Source organism: Aythya fuligula, chromosome 4 (assembly GCF_009819795.1).
Source record: "Aythya fuligula isolate bAytFul2 chromosome 4, bAytFul2.pri, whole genome shotgun sequence".
In the NCBI taxonomy this organism is placed as follows: domain Eukaryota; kingdom Metazoa; phylum Chordata; class Aves; order Anseriformes; family Anatidae; genus Aythya; species Aythya fuligula.
Window position 1 is genome coordinate 994,052 of NC_045562.1, and position 15,260 is coordinate 1,009,311.

Below are 15,260 nucleotides of genomic sequence, written 5' to 3' on the forward strand. Positions count from 1 at the left end.
ACTGTAACACGCTTAACAAACTGCTATCGCTTTGACCAGATACAGTAATTTAAATACCCAAGTAGTTTACACAAAAGCCACAATATTTTTTAAATCACACCTATTGCACTCACTGTGTTTCCAGACACATCACAGAAAGCAGCAGCGCTGTGTTTGGGTTTTTGACACCAAAATCTGGATAGCTACCCACTCCTGCCTTCCCAAGTGCTGTAAGAGATTTTTTCCTCTACTTCCACTAGTTTAATGATGTAAAATTAGTGTGTGCTTTGCTTTCCAGAACAGTGAATCTCTTGAATTTTGCTGTAGTTTTCATCGCAGATCTCTTATTGAGAAGCTCTTCAACCTAAACTTAGCAGCTACCTCTTCCTTACCACAGGGGTAAATCCTCTTTGTGTCACAAGTATCATTAAGTGCATATAGGGTTAAAATTGCATGGTTTTGTACCCATATGTGGGTATATGTTGTTCATGTACAAATGAAGACACACCTATGCATTCGTAATGTCTGCCATTTGTGCTAAGGTTAAACATTGAGTCCTCAATATGAGACGTTATCGGTTATATGTAAGATATTACAACTTTATTAAAAGCTCAGAACAAAGCAAACTCATGAAAGGCAGCGTTTGCTTCTGCTCCAAAAGAACATGAGAAAGAAGACTTAAAAGATATGAAGCCTTCAAGGGAAGAAAGGCAATTTTTCCTAATTTAAGGGTTACTTTTAACCTAGTGTAATGGTGTGTGTAAAGGCACATACCATCTACTCTCATTGGAGAATCCTGAATTTTTAATATTTAAAATACTGGCATAATTACCATTTATCTGTGGTAATTCATGGCACGCTAGGAACACATAATGGGACATAAGATTTTATTGCCCCAAGGTTGGTGTAGCCTTTGCCTCGCTGCTCCTTGATAAGATCCAGGCACCCGATCACACTACACCCATGGAGGATATCGTCTGTGGCTCTGCAGCTGGGGTGCTGCATGCATAATGTGCCAAAGTAGGAATGAGCAAGATCTGTCCTATGGCTTTCAGTACTTGGGGAGATGAAGAACAGCTACACAACCCGTTACACAGCTTTACACTATTTAATTCCATCATCAATATTTAAATTCCTCTTCCTTTTATCTTAATCTCGTCTACTTCATTCAAGCATGCATAAACATCAGAAAGAATAATCTTCATAGAACACAAGAAATTGCATTCTCTAATGTCTCATTTAATCTTCCTCATTCAGCTCTAAACAAATGTCTGAATTTCAAGTTTTCTTTTTTCCCCCACAGGTTTTACAATGTGCTGTAATAAATAGGTAATCAAAATCTTTCATTCTAATTATGAGCCTATCATCTTCAATGTATTAGTGCCTCCATTACTTTTCAGTCACTAATGCCCAAGTTGAGCATTTCACATGCATTGTATACGTTTTTTTTTGGATAAATTATATGATTTGCCTCCTCATTTATCTCTTCTCTATTGAGAACACTCACGTATTATCAGTTTATTTCATAGGAGTACCTCTGAGCTCCTTGTCTTCCAAATAAAATCCTTAAATAGCTAGTCATTCTCTACATAGCAATTTTACAGCTTCAGAACACCTGGTAGTACACCTATACGCAACAAAAGCCAACTTGTACTTACAATGGACACAATTAATGGGGGAAACTGCATCTGGTGTAGTCAGAGTGGTCTGAACATGTATTTTTTGCATTAATCAAAAATGCAAGTCACTGTAAAAGTGATCTTCACAGTTACCTAACAGAAAAGACAGTACCGGATTATTAAAATTGTATAAAAAGCTGTAAAAACAAGGAGGTTTGGTGTGAATTATTTTTCTAAAATGTATATTCTCCAAAAGGATGAGAACAGTGTTTCCCTGAGCTATTTTACCATGTGTGTGCCCTGTAGGTGAACACAGCTGTTTACAACTCCCTTAGGTTAGCTCTGGTGAAGTGCTCTATCAATGGGCTGAGGAGCCCCCCAGCTGTTCTGCTGGAAGGATTACTTAACACAACCTCATGCCTCTGGAGTTCCCTTAGTAAAGTAGTGCAAGATCTGTGGGAGAGCTACTTCACTTGAAGTCCAAACCTGGGGACTATTATGCTTCTGCGGCAGAGTAGACCTTCCTCTTCTCTCACATCTCCTGTGCAGTTACACTAACTTCTAAGAGAGGTACCTTCTTCAACAGTGATGGGAGCAGGGAGGAAAATGGAATGTTTACAGAGCAATGGGGAGGAAGGAACCACAGTGGCCATATTACTCCTTGCTAGCACACAGAACCTACCCAGCATTCAGGAGCTTTTCCAGAAACTGTCATTCCATGGTTACCAGTTTTGGTAATTTTCCTTCATTTTACTTAATCTATAATTTTGATCCCCCAAATAATACCTCACTTCAGTGTGCTTTATATAACTGCCTTTTTCTGGTATTTGCTTCCTCTTCTACCATGTTATCTAGTTTTCTTGCACATGGCAGAAATAATTTAGTCCCCAGAATACTTTTAAATGCTGAAACCAGTCTTTTCAAATAAGTTTACGTAATAAGGTATATTTATAATCAAATATAATTTAAATTTAGCATCTTCCATTTATCCAAACAAGTAATACACTGTATTACATATGAACGTTATGGTTTGGTTTTACTGTATGCAATTAATTGTTGAGAAGAGATTAGGATGCTTTTCTTAGTATCAGTAGGCCTAAGGATCTGATTTTATTTTTTCCTCTGTTCTCACTGAAGCTTTTTCCAGAACTTTGCTGTAAATAAATAATTAGTAATGACAATGGCTTTCAAAACAAGTTTTGATAAAGTTGGTCTAAAGGGAATATATGAGATGGTATTAGATATCACCACAGAAAAGCATCTTTGAAAAAGTGGCACACTTCACTAATTTTAACATGCAGTGTTTTCACAGTTATTTGATGTGTTTTGGCAAGAGTATTTATTCTAATCAAGATTTTTTTTTCCCTAATCCAAACAAGAGGTTATTTGGACAAAATTCTATTGAGAAGAAATCTGCACTAGAATATTCTTTTTTTTTTAATGCACCTTTCCAAGACTCGAAAACAGTCATTCTTCACTCTGAAACATTTTTTCTTTTCTTTTTTCTTTTTTTTAAATAAATACAAACTCAAATTTTTAATTGAGAAGGAAATTCAAACTGTAGAGAAACATAACTTTTATACCACAAAGTGACTGTGAAAATCACTTTATCAAAGATTTCTTTTTTCTATTCATTGGGATTAAAGTAAATTCTACAAGCACTGATTTTCTTACAGAATAGAAAAAGTGCTTTCTGAACGATCAAATTCAATATAAAATGTAAAAATATTACTTACTAAGGCAAATTTTTTGTTGAGGATCATCTGCTCTACCAATGATGATTCATTGTGGAAAAGATGAGGCTGCATGTGACTCCACATATGGGGAAACCACCAAAACTCATCCACAGACCTCAACAACAGGTCATCGCCTTCATCTTCCTCTTCGGTGCCTGCAAAACAAACCAAAAAATCTTGAAGTATAGCTTCTACTTATATTATATTATTACAAATACTTGGAAAAGAAGGAAATTGGCAAAATAAAGTTTGACTGTTGAAATTACTAAGAATTTTAAATGTTTCCAAGTATATATTCCCTTTCCTGAAATAACCATACTCAGGTAAAAGACTGAGTCCCATTTCCATGGCATCTTGAATGTATGGCACAACGTTGTTCACAGAATCACAGAATTTCTAGGTTGGAAGAGACCTCAAGATCATCGAGTCCAACCTCTGACCTAACGCTAACAGTCCCCACTAAACCATATCCCTAAGCTCTACATCTAAACGTCTTTTAAAGACTTCCAGGGATGGTGACTCCACCACTTCCCTGGGCAGCCTGTTCCAGTGCCTAACAACCCTTTCGGTAAAGAAGTTCTTCCTAACATCCAACCTAAAACTCCCCTGGCGCAACTTAAGCCCATTCCCCCTCGTCCTGTCACCAGGCATGTGGGAGAACAGACCAACCCCCACCTCGCTACAGCCTCCTTTAAGGAATCTGTAGAGAGCAATAAGGTCGCCCCTGAGCCTCCTTTTCTCCAGGCCAAACAAGCCCAGCTCCCTCAGCCGCTCCTCATAGGACTTGTTCTCCAGGCCCCTCACCAGCTTCGTCACCCTTCTCTGGACCCGCTCAAGCACCTCGATGTCCTTCTTGTAGCGAGGGGCCCAAAACTGAACACAGTACTCGAGGTGCGGCCTCACCAGAGCTGAGTACAGGGGGACGATCACCTCCCTAGCCCTGCTGGCCACACTGTTTCTTATACAAGCCAGGATGCTGTTGGCCTTCTTGGCCACCTGAGCACACTGCTGGCTCATATTCAGCCGACTATCAGCCATCTCTCCCAGGTCCTTCTCTGCCTGGCAGCTCTCCAACCACTCATCTCCCAGCCTGTAGCTCTGCTTGGGGTTATTGCATCCCAGGTGGAGGACCCGGCACTTGGCCTTGTTAAACTTCATGCAGTTGACCTCAGCCCATCGGTGCAGCCTATCCAGATCCTCCTGCAGAGCCTTCCTACCCTCAAGCAGATCAACACATGCGCATAGCTTGGTGTCATCTGCAAACTTACTGAGGGTGCACTCGATGCCCTCGTCCAGATCATCGATGAAGATATTAAAGAGGACTGGCCCCAGCACCGAGCCCTGGGGAACGCCACTAGTGACTGGCCTCCAACTGGACTTGGCTCCATTCACCACGACTCTTTGGGCCCGGCTATCCAGCCAGTTTCTAACCCAACAAAGCGTGCGCCAGTCCAAGCCAAGAGCAGCCAGTTTCTTGAGGAGAATGCTGTGGGAAACGGTGTCAAAAGCCTTGCTGAAGTCAAGGTAGACCACATCCACAGCCTTTCACTCATCCACCAAGTGCGTCACTTTGTCATAGAAGGAGATCAGGTTCGTCAAGCAGGACCTGCCTTTCATAAAGCCATGCTGACTGGGCCTGATCGCCTGCTTGCCCTGTAAGTGCTGCGTGATGACTCTCAAGAGAATCTGCTCCATGAGCTTCCCTCGCACTGAGGTCAAACTGACAGGCCTGTAGTTTCCTGGGTCTGCCCTCCGGCCCTTCTTGTAGATGGGTGTCACGTTTGCTAGCCGCCAGTCAACTGGGACCTCCCCCGATAGCCAGGACTGTTGATAAATGATGGTAAGATGTTCTCACATTCACATGCGGTAGCAATAACATCAGCAATTAAGGGACAGAAGCAGTGTACAAGACTGTTGTGTACAAGACTGTTTAGTACTGAGGACAAATGAAAATATTGACAACTCTTTTTTGGTATTCTGTATCCAAAAGAAATTCACTCTCCAATCAAATTTCTTTTCCTTTTGTTACCTGCGGTATGTGGAACTAATTTTTCTAGCAGCCTTTTCAGAACGTTATGCAAAACACAGCTGCTTCCTCTTCCCCTGCATTCCAGTTACAACCTTTTTAGGAGTTCCCAGAAATCTGCATCTTTGAAGATAAAGAGTGGCTGGAGCCCACCAAGTTATTCTCAGACCCCAGATCTGTCTTTTCAGCTGCTCTCCCTGCCTGTTCCTAATGATGTGGTGCCCTCGCATAGACACTGCAGCAATTTCTAACTGGTGTGCTGATTAATAGGAACTACTCAGGCAGCAGTGTGTAGCTGTGTCGTTCCCCTAGACCTCTTATGCTACAGCTACAGGAAGAAATACGACAGCAACAGGGCCTGACCCCGAGCCAGCTGGCCACTTGGATGCTTGTAAATCCTAGTCTGCAAGAGAAGCAGCTGGTCCCAGTTCCCTGCTGGGACTGGCTCCTTGCCTGCACTCCCTGCCAGGGTGCACCCTGGCTCTGTGTCGAGCAGGGGCTGGCCTGGGCCAAGAGCAGTGCAGAGACTGTTCTGGTAACCTGAGAGCCATGACCACTGCCTTCAGCATTCAGCCCTGGGCCTCAGCTCTGTGCCAGTTAGCAGAGATTTAGCCTGCATCCCTGACAGCACCTCAGGGCTGGGAAGTACCAGGGCCTAATGAGCTGACAGATCAGGACACCAGCTCTTCCACCTCCAAGCTCAGGTATTTATCCTAGTCCCAATGCACTTTTACTGATAGGCCTGTTAAAGGCAGCTATATTTAAACAAAGCCCTAATGGGATGCCTTATAAAGATTGCATAAGCTAAACTTTGACAACCTATTGCTTAACAAATCTTCATGGTGTGCATATTTGTTACTTGTTCCTACTTCTTCCAAAATAGTCAACACAACTTTACAAATCCTTTTTCTCTCTTAGCATTTTGCAATACCTATTGTCTTTTATTCATTTTTTCAGCCCCTGTGTTTTCTCCATCAGTAAGGTTTTATGCTCATAAACCCTCTAAGCCTATTGCTTTCCCTCATTTCCTTCAACAAACCTTGTCCAACATTCCTTCACTGCTGTGTATTTCCCTTTACCTCAGAGGGAACTAAAGCAATGAAGGAAAAACGTGTGCAAAAGCATGTAATGACGTATCAGTATCTGTTGGATCATCAGATTTTAGGACTCCATGTGGCCCTATGTGATGCTCACATGCTACCAAAGAAAGTGACAGGAGTGGGTAAAGGTTATAAAACAGGCAGGTCAGGGAGAAGAAACTTTTCTTCAAGAAAGGAAGAAAGCCACAGCAGGAGATGGGCTGTAACAGAGCGAGGCTCAGCTCATTCAGTTTACAGCTGGTAACTGGGTCAGTCTGTACTACAAACATGCAATACCTTTGCCAAATCCCGATCAACCAAAAATAGGCAACCCACGTGCATGTTCCCTCCAAAGCATCTGAACTGTCAACTGAGGCAAAAGAAGCAGGCTGGAAAGTACCTTTGTCTGCTGAGAGACTGGCAGGTGACAGGCTTGGTAGCCAGGACCTCTTTGTTGGGCCATTCTAGGCAAGAGAAAGGAGGAAAGGATGGGACTGGATGGAGAAAGTGATGCACTGAATGTGAAAAATTTAAGGCATCTCTGGTCTCTCTGAATTGCGCAGGTGACACCTGGATGGCAGGGGTCAAACATTTAGCGAGTCTAGCTGATCTCTGCTGTACCCAAAAGAAACCTGTGAGGGACTAATTGGTTGTAAATAACTGAATTCTTTCCCTGCCTCTTTTCGTCATGTGGCAAGTAATACTGACCAAGGAGCACAAACACAGAAGGAGTTATACACATCCCTCTGCTACATAACATGCACAGAATCAAGCACAGTCAAGTTCCGTGTTTCTTCAGCTTTGAATCGGGCCTTTTGTTTCCTAGTTTCAGCTAACTCGTTGCTTTGTCTCTTTCATATTACTATCCCTCAGCTATGACATTATCTTGTATTGTCTTCTGTCTCTCTCTTCCAAGCTCTCATGTTGTCCTGTTTTGCATGCATACCTTTTTCTTTGCTTCTTCTATATCACATCCTATTTAATACTTTATCCTTTATTTCTTCATATTACTGCAGTGGCTTATGTGGAGGAATGGTTAAGTGAAGTAGGTCATGTGAATGTTGAGCAACTAGGAGGTCGCGAGCTAAAAAAGTATCGAACGCAGCTCATATGAGTCTGAGAAAGTACGTAACGTCTGGGAGCTAATCAGGCACAAGGACACGATATCTGTTGGTGGTTTGGGAAAGTACTAACTGTGTTATTTCGGTCAATGGGAGTGAGAAACTAGCTGATAAAATAGAGAAATGCACTAACCAATCATGAACTTAGCTTTTGCAATATGTATGAGCTAATTATATTGAATTAGATAAAAGACGACTGAGCTATCCAATAAATTGAAGTTCACTGATCACTCATATTGAGCGTCTGTGTCTTCCTTCCGTCGACAACAAATGTCCTCGCAACAGGCTTAAGTATAACATTATTTTAATGAATAATATATATTGCTATGGTATCGCTACCGTAGAGGTTAAACTATCCAAACGGACAAACTGGTAGTTCAGAAGATCACTCAGTAAAGTCAATAGGAAATTTTATTTGATCAGTGGAATTTACCACTCAAAAAAGGTCAAGAAGAACTGAATTTTAATAAAGGGGAGGAGGAATTCAAACTGTTCCCCACAGGCACCTACTGCAGGTGATACAACTTACTAAAAATTTCAGATTCCTCATCCTAAGATGCTCCAGCCACCTAAAATTACTACCTAAATTCTCCAGGTGCTCAGGAAATGGTTGCAGAGAAAAATTCATTGCATTACCCTACATGCTTCCCTCTCCCCATTTCCTGGGACAGAAGAGACCCTGTAGTAAGCATCTAAGCTGAGATTTCATGTCCCACACTTTGACTGAAAGCATGAAGAAATGATATGAGATGTTTTTGTGACACCATCAGAACTGATTCAGTATTATACAATGACACACATGTAACACATACAAAGCATACAGAAAACTGTCATGGACTGCTTTTGCAAATTTTCTTCCTGGCCCTGTGACTCTGGCATTTCTGCACGTCTTGCTGTGCAGGAGGAGAAGGAAACGTTCCTCTTACTCAGGAAACTTAATAGCCTGACAAGACACTTTTCTGAAGGGCTTAGTCTTCTCAGGCTTAGAAACTACAGCTTGGCTCTCCTACGTCCATGTCATTGCTCTCCTTACTGGACTATTACATAAAGCATGAATGCAATCATTTTTTAAGAGAGAAATGTAGCTGCAAAGAGGTATTTATAGACTCTACCCACACGATTATTTCCACAGAGACTTAGCTCAAACAAAAGGTTAATCCAGAATAATAAATTTAGGAGAAAAAAAATGATTTGATAAATCACACAAATTATGTCCCACAGCAACCTGGAAGAAAGAACTTTTTTTTTTCAGTTATACTAAAATGAAGGAAATTACTCCCTCTACTTAGACTGTTAGTTCCTATCATTCCTATGTCCCTCAGTACTACAAAAAACACCATAAAAATGAAAGTTGCTTTAGTTTTTCATTCTTACCTGTGTGATAGAATTTCCCTGAAAATCCCAGGTTGAAAGTAAAATTTGTAATCTGAGCTCTCAAAAGATTCTGAGTGTCAAGCAGGGCCTGAAAAAGAACATATAACTGTAGCAAACTACATCTGGCACAGAAATTTAATGTAACAACATAAATACTTTTAAAGGCACGTATGTTTCCAGTTTTCTCTCTACAAAAGCAGCACTTTATGTATGACAAAGAAGTTATATTTTAATTACCACTTAAAGATTAAAGACAGTATGCAAACCGCATTATTTTTCTTATAAAGGTGACCAGCTACTAAAAGCTTACACCCTGGGTCATTAGATGTGGAGACAAAGGTATTTTCACTGGCTTGTGCCTTTCTCTTTACTCAATAAATGTGGAACACAGCCAGGATCAAAACTCAGATCTCGTGTCCCAGACTGCTGCTCTGTTTGCTAGGGTGCATAGCATTTATTAGAATTACTTTTCTCTAGATCAGGTCAAGCACATACACAGCATTTTATTCATGTTTTGAAATTACTGCCAATGAAAGAAAAACACACAGAAAGACAGAAAGAAGTTAAATGAAACCTATTCCACATCAAAGAACTTAATGCTACCCCCAAACTGTGACTCACTTCTCAGACAGTTATCATCCTGGCTGTCAGCATAAATGTACTCGCACTACATTAGTACAAACAAAAAAACAGCATGCAGAAAGAAGGGGGAAAGCTATTACTCATCGGATACAGCTTCACTCTTTGATTTCAATATGCACTCCTTCATCTGTCACTCCCAAGATTTACAGATTACTTTAAGGAGTTATCTCCCAAACTCTCCTACTCTGCTGTCGTTGTTTACTATTTCAATTTTTCAGGGGTAATGGAGAAAATCTAGCTCTCCAATACAAAAAAATACAAAAAGCCAAACCCCTCTGCAAAGCAAGAACAAAACTTAAAACCAAAAAGCCTCCTCTAACATGAGGCCCAGACCACACATTCCTCCAAACAGCCTGTCTTGAGCTCGAGCTGACAGTAGCTACTTTCTGAGCACATTGGGCTCCTTGAGATTCCTGAGACTGCACATAGCACAGCCGAGTCACACGGCCAGCCACAGCACATGGACATGCCCAGGCACTCATGTTGACTGCTACGTAGCAACACCTTGGAAAGAAAGGAAAATTTGTACATCAAAAGTCATAAACGAGTTTTCAAAGTCAACATACAATATACCACAGTTGTTTTAATACACTAATTAAAACAAGACCCTTGTTGGAAGTAACTCAAAGTGTGTTGTGAAAGGGGTGAGTATTTAAAATCACAAAAGAAATATTAAAATCATCAGAAATTTTCAAAAGTTTAAAGGTGAAGTAGGTATCCCACTCCTTGAATTCAATGACAATTTTCTGCCTTGACATACATGACCCTTATGACCATTTTCATTGTATTAGCAGCTTACAATTTATATTTTTTAAACCAAAAAGCCAAAGACAACAAAATATTAGCACAGAAATCAAGTCAAGCTTTGGAAATAGGCATAACACAGTTAAGTTTCTTAAAATACGGCCCTGTTTCACAGACCACAGTGATATCTACCTTATCAGACAATCTTCTGGGCACACAAGCTCTCCTTTGGGTCTTTTAGAGGCTTCACCTACCTCAGTTCTAATAAAAGTACGACCTCTATCTACAAACTCAGTCAAGCCTGCCTCCGTAAGCTCCTGTATCTACACTGCATTGACAAAGCCCAGCAAAGGCTGCCAGTTGCAGGGGCCTGCCCTCCACACTAACCTCTAGAGCCTGAAAGCAGCAGGCACAGAGCTCCCCGTGCACCGCAGCGGGTGCCTCTGCCCTGCTCTGCGCTCCCCTTCCAGCGCTGAGTATCTCACCTGGCCCCAGCGACAGATTGCAGCGCTGCCAGAAGGGGAACACAACAGCCAGTCTCTTTACTATCCCATTCATCGCTGTCACAACAGCCCCTCACCTCCGTAGCTTCTTGTCCCTGGCCCCTCCACTGCTGCTGGGACAAGAGGAGCCGTGGGGGAAATGTGGGGTGAGGCCACGGCCCCCTGAGACTGAGGCTGCAGCAGCTCAGCAACCTGTGGCTCCGCCTGGCTCTGGGGGGCTGGTGCTTGAGACAGCTGGTTGGCAGCAACAGGAGAGACAGTCCTTTCATCCCTGTGCTGGAGGGATGCAAAGCTGAATTTTGCTGACACTGCTGGCAAAATATGAGCACTTTCACTCCTGAGTCATCATTAGCACTCGCCTTGTTTTCCATTTTGGCAGACCAGAGCATTAGGCATTAAAACTACATCAATCACAAAGCTAAACCTAGGAAAGAGCCATCACATTTCTGCCTCCCGTGCCCAAAGGCCATTGTATTGGCTTCCCATCATCTTGCCTCTCCCACTGTCCTCTTCAGCACATAGCTCTACCAACAGTGAGAGGAGGCTTCATGGAGCAGTAGCAGTAAGGCAAAGATCACTGTCTTCCAATAGAAAGGAAAGCCTGAAAAATGTCCTGCAAACCATGACCTTTAAAAAGGGATGAGTAAAATGAAGCACAGAACAGAGATCTTTGAAAACAAGCTTGAGCCTTCTGGAGTGGAATATTGCGAGAAATCTTGCACCAGCATAACGAGGACTTTTGCACAGCCGAACTGATCAAGGATCACTGAGGAGGCTCCCTATCCTAATGAAAGGTAGCAAATCTGCAGATGATATTATTAAAACCATCCTTCAGCTGCTGGGAACTGATTCAGTGAAAAATTTATCTTTTTAGCGAGAGGCACAGTTAAAAATGTAGGAGGTAAATGCTATGGCTATAGACTTCTTATATTAACAGTACATAACTTCAAATGAAAGAGACTCTGAGTACAGCTTGACAGCGAGATGACATGAATGGGCTGTAAAGCTCTGCTCCTCAGAGTCAGGTTCAACAGACCCCGCCAGAAGAATGAAACAGATGTTTAGAAACCCGTCAAAAATATCTGAAGGCGTTTGCATAGCAGGGAAGTAGGTTCCTCAGAAACCCAGCAGGGAGGCAGACCTCTGGATTTTCCTGTGCTGTGTGACTTTAAAGAAGTTTAGGGAAAAAATTACATTTGTTATGGTAAAAATTTAGTTACACAGGATAAAGTCAAAGTCACAAATGAACAGATCAGATTGGTAACATGACTTTATTTCTAAATGTGCAATATCAAATATAAAAAAATCTCAAAGCTATCTGCCCCCTTCCCAGCAAACTGGAGGACTACTGTGTGTAGTCTCTGGCTCCAAAACATTTAAATTAAATTCTTCTTTATGGTGTGTTTACTGCCCCTGAGCATCAACCTCTGAACTGTAAGGAACTGTGATTTATTTTTGAGCTGGTGGTCTTATCCTCTACCTTTCTAACATCTTCACAGCTTCCCAGTGATGGAAAAACAGAACGAAAAGAAAGCAGAGGGGCTGGAAATGCTCAAGCTTGGAAGAGCTTGCTGCTGCTCTTCCAGGCGTGCTGCAGCCATCCAGCTGACAGGAGAGCTGTGGTTTTGGGTTTGCAAATGGAAGGTGAGAGAAGGGTAGCAAAAAGCCCACCGTGTTTCTGTGATAATGCAATGTAGGGTTTACTTCTTCACTGGGAGTTAGTGTTACTGGTGTAATTATCACTTTCTCACATCCACAGCTGCCTGGTTGCTGCATTTTCTTTAGGGCAGTGGTCACTAAGACATCCCTCGCTCCGCTCCTGACTGATCTCTTTCCATCACAAACAAAACAAAAAGGAGAGTAACGGAGATCTGGAGTTCACCTGCTACAGAATGAACTTCAAAAGAGAGCCTATTGTTTTTTTGGCCACCTTATTCTCGTTAAAACCAACAGGTGGTTTGCTAAAATCTAGCAATGCTGTTTGAAAATGTACCAGCTAATACCAAGGGTGTAGCTGCTCACCTGCTCTATCTGCAAAGAGGGTGTGCAAAAACCTACTGTGAACCATCTTCCGTACAGACAAGCTGAGATAACATTTGAGTTGTCATGCCTATGATTATTTTCTTGGTGACTTGACATTTTACACATTTTTCAGGTTCTAAAAACAAAATGTTAAAACTCATGAAAAATATATAGTAGCAGATGGCAGGGACTATTACTGTGAGTTTCAATTAGAAACACTGAAAGAGAAGCAGGGAGGAGGAAAAGCCTGAAATTTCATTTCTAAATGCTATTCTATACACTTAAGGTAAGCTGGTGATATTTACTTTATGATTGCTTTATGAAACGTCCCTCTAGGTATGAGATGTTACATAAATATGCTAGTAACAAAGAATATATTTTAGAAACTGTTCAGTAAAATCTTCACGTGTTTATAAATAATTATTTAGTATATTTGTTATACTTCCACTGGTACCTGTAAGGAAAATAAAGTGCTGGATGCGTAATCACTATTAGGTACACAACTACAATGGAGTATTTTCTTTTAAACTTTTCCTAGTTCACATATTAGGTTTAGGAAATTTCTTTCTGCAGAAGTCAAATGTGAGAATTCAATATATGCTGAGAGACCCCTTTGTTCTCCAACAGACCAAAACGATCTCAGAAAAGGCCCTGTTACTATCCAATGAATAGATGAAATTTGCCCTGACAGTTTAGAGTTCTCCCAATCCTTGCATCTGACATGTTTATAGTATAATGAAATGAATATAAGAAATCGTGTATGTTGTAAATAAAGTCGGATTCTCAGGTGATTAATCAGCTCAGCAAATGTAAGCTGCTGTAACTGCCAGTGGGATCTCATGAAATTTTGAATTTAAGAGAAAATGGGCTTTAGGATCACAAACAGAGCAGCACGAGCCAAGAGAATTACTATTGAATTGAAATATTCACACAATGAAAATGCATGAGAATCCCTGCCCTCGTATATAGATGGTCTCCTTTCTTGACAACCATAATATTTAGCTCTTCTTATCGCTTTTCATTCAGAAATGTCAGCTATGTTTACAAAATAAACAGTTTTATTTCATTTGTCTCCTCTTGCAGAAAGGACAGAGACACAGACAGATGACATGGGTTGTCAAAAGCTTTTGCTCACGTAAATCAGCAGTAAAGCCAAGAACAGAACTCCTATTGCCAAACTTGCTTCCCGTCTCCATAGCCAGGAAACCATTCTTCTTCATATACCTCCTTGTATGATTTCACTTTACAGCCTGTCACAGAGATACCAGAAGTGTCAACTTGTCTTTGGTAAACAGACAGTAGCAATTTCCTCAGCATCAACAAATTTTTCAAACCCAAACATCTTGGCTGATCCAACAAAGTTGGGAATGCTAACTCTGTTCTACAGAAAAGGAACTATTGTGTATTTCTGTAGTCATACCAACGTATTTATGACTATTTTCTTCCTCAAGAGCTGTTGGAGAACTTAGACACCTGAAAAGCAAAACAGTTCATAACACTTAATTTTACTTGTAATCACTTAACTAAATTGGCAAGGAAATAGACATAGCCTCACAATGCTGCAGCATGAAGATACTCAACTTCAAATTAGTACCTGCTTTCATGCTGGTAAGAAAAAGAAAGCTTCATAATTTTCCAAGAATGTCTGACCTTTCTTCTCCTCCTTTTTCCAGGAAAAAAGTCTCATTTCCAGAACGTTTGCTTTACTGCTTCATATTACATTAGGAATTACTTCGCTTCTTACGTCATACTGGCTCTTAAAAGGCAAGGATTTTCTGAAAAGCTAGAACAATTTAGTAAGTATAGTGTGAAAGCATGTGAGTGCTTTAACCTATGTTAAGCCCTGCAAGAGAGAAGAAACAGAACTAAAGCTACTTTGACTTCTGACTGGAGGTCTTAATATAGGGCTTTAACGAGCTGTAACTGATGTGATGTGCTTTTACTGTACACTTCTAATGCCATTGTTTTGCCTTTCCTGAGCTTGTCCAAGCTCTGAGGAAAGCTCTGCAACTGAAGCTGTCTGGGTATGTACAAGCACACCACCTGCCTCCCTCCATCCTTCCTTTCTGCAACATCCAACCTTTCCTAAAGTTCCTATCCACATTGCAAATTCACTTGCTTAAGAGAAAAAAAAAAAAAAAAAGAAGAGACAGTGGGGGAAGAAATAGAGAAGTGAACGTAACATAAGACTGAAGTTTGCATTTATGATACATTCAAAAGTACTGATTTTTAGAGCACTGTGCTTTTTTTCAGCAGTTCAACAACCACTACTTAAAACTTCCCATGTGGACTTTGAGGTTTCTCCGTTATATTTTGCATACCAGCCCCGAAGCTTTGAAGCAGTAGCAAGGTGTCCAGCGTTAGAGGCAAGACATGGCTCGGTGTGGCAGCACGGCACAAAGCAGAGCCCAGGTT

The 15,260-nt window shown here is 41.2% G+C and overlaps 1 protein-coding gene across 5 annotated transcripts in view; it reads right to left on the reverse strand.

The window, feature by feature from the left end:
- The window catches only part of LOC116488502 (bifunctional heparan sulfate N-deacetylase/N-sulfotransferase 3), an 80,415-nt gene that overhangs the window by 40,189 nt on the left and 24,966 nt on the right, over window positions 1–15,260 (reverse strand). For all 5 annotated transcript variants that reach the window (XM_032186095.1, XM_032186094.1, XM_032186096.1 and 2 more), the window contains exons 3-4: window positions 8,935–9,022; window positions 3,335–3,489 (exon numbers count right to left, since the gene is read on the reverse strand). In XM_032186095.1, the coding sequence (XP_032041986.1) occupies window positions 3,335–3,489; window positions 8,935–9,022 (243 nt within the window). The remainder of the gene's footprint in view (window positions 1–3,334; window positions 3,490–8,934; window positions 9,023–15,260) is intronic.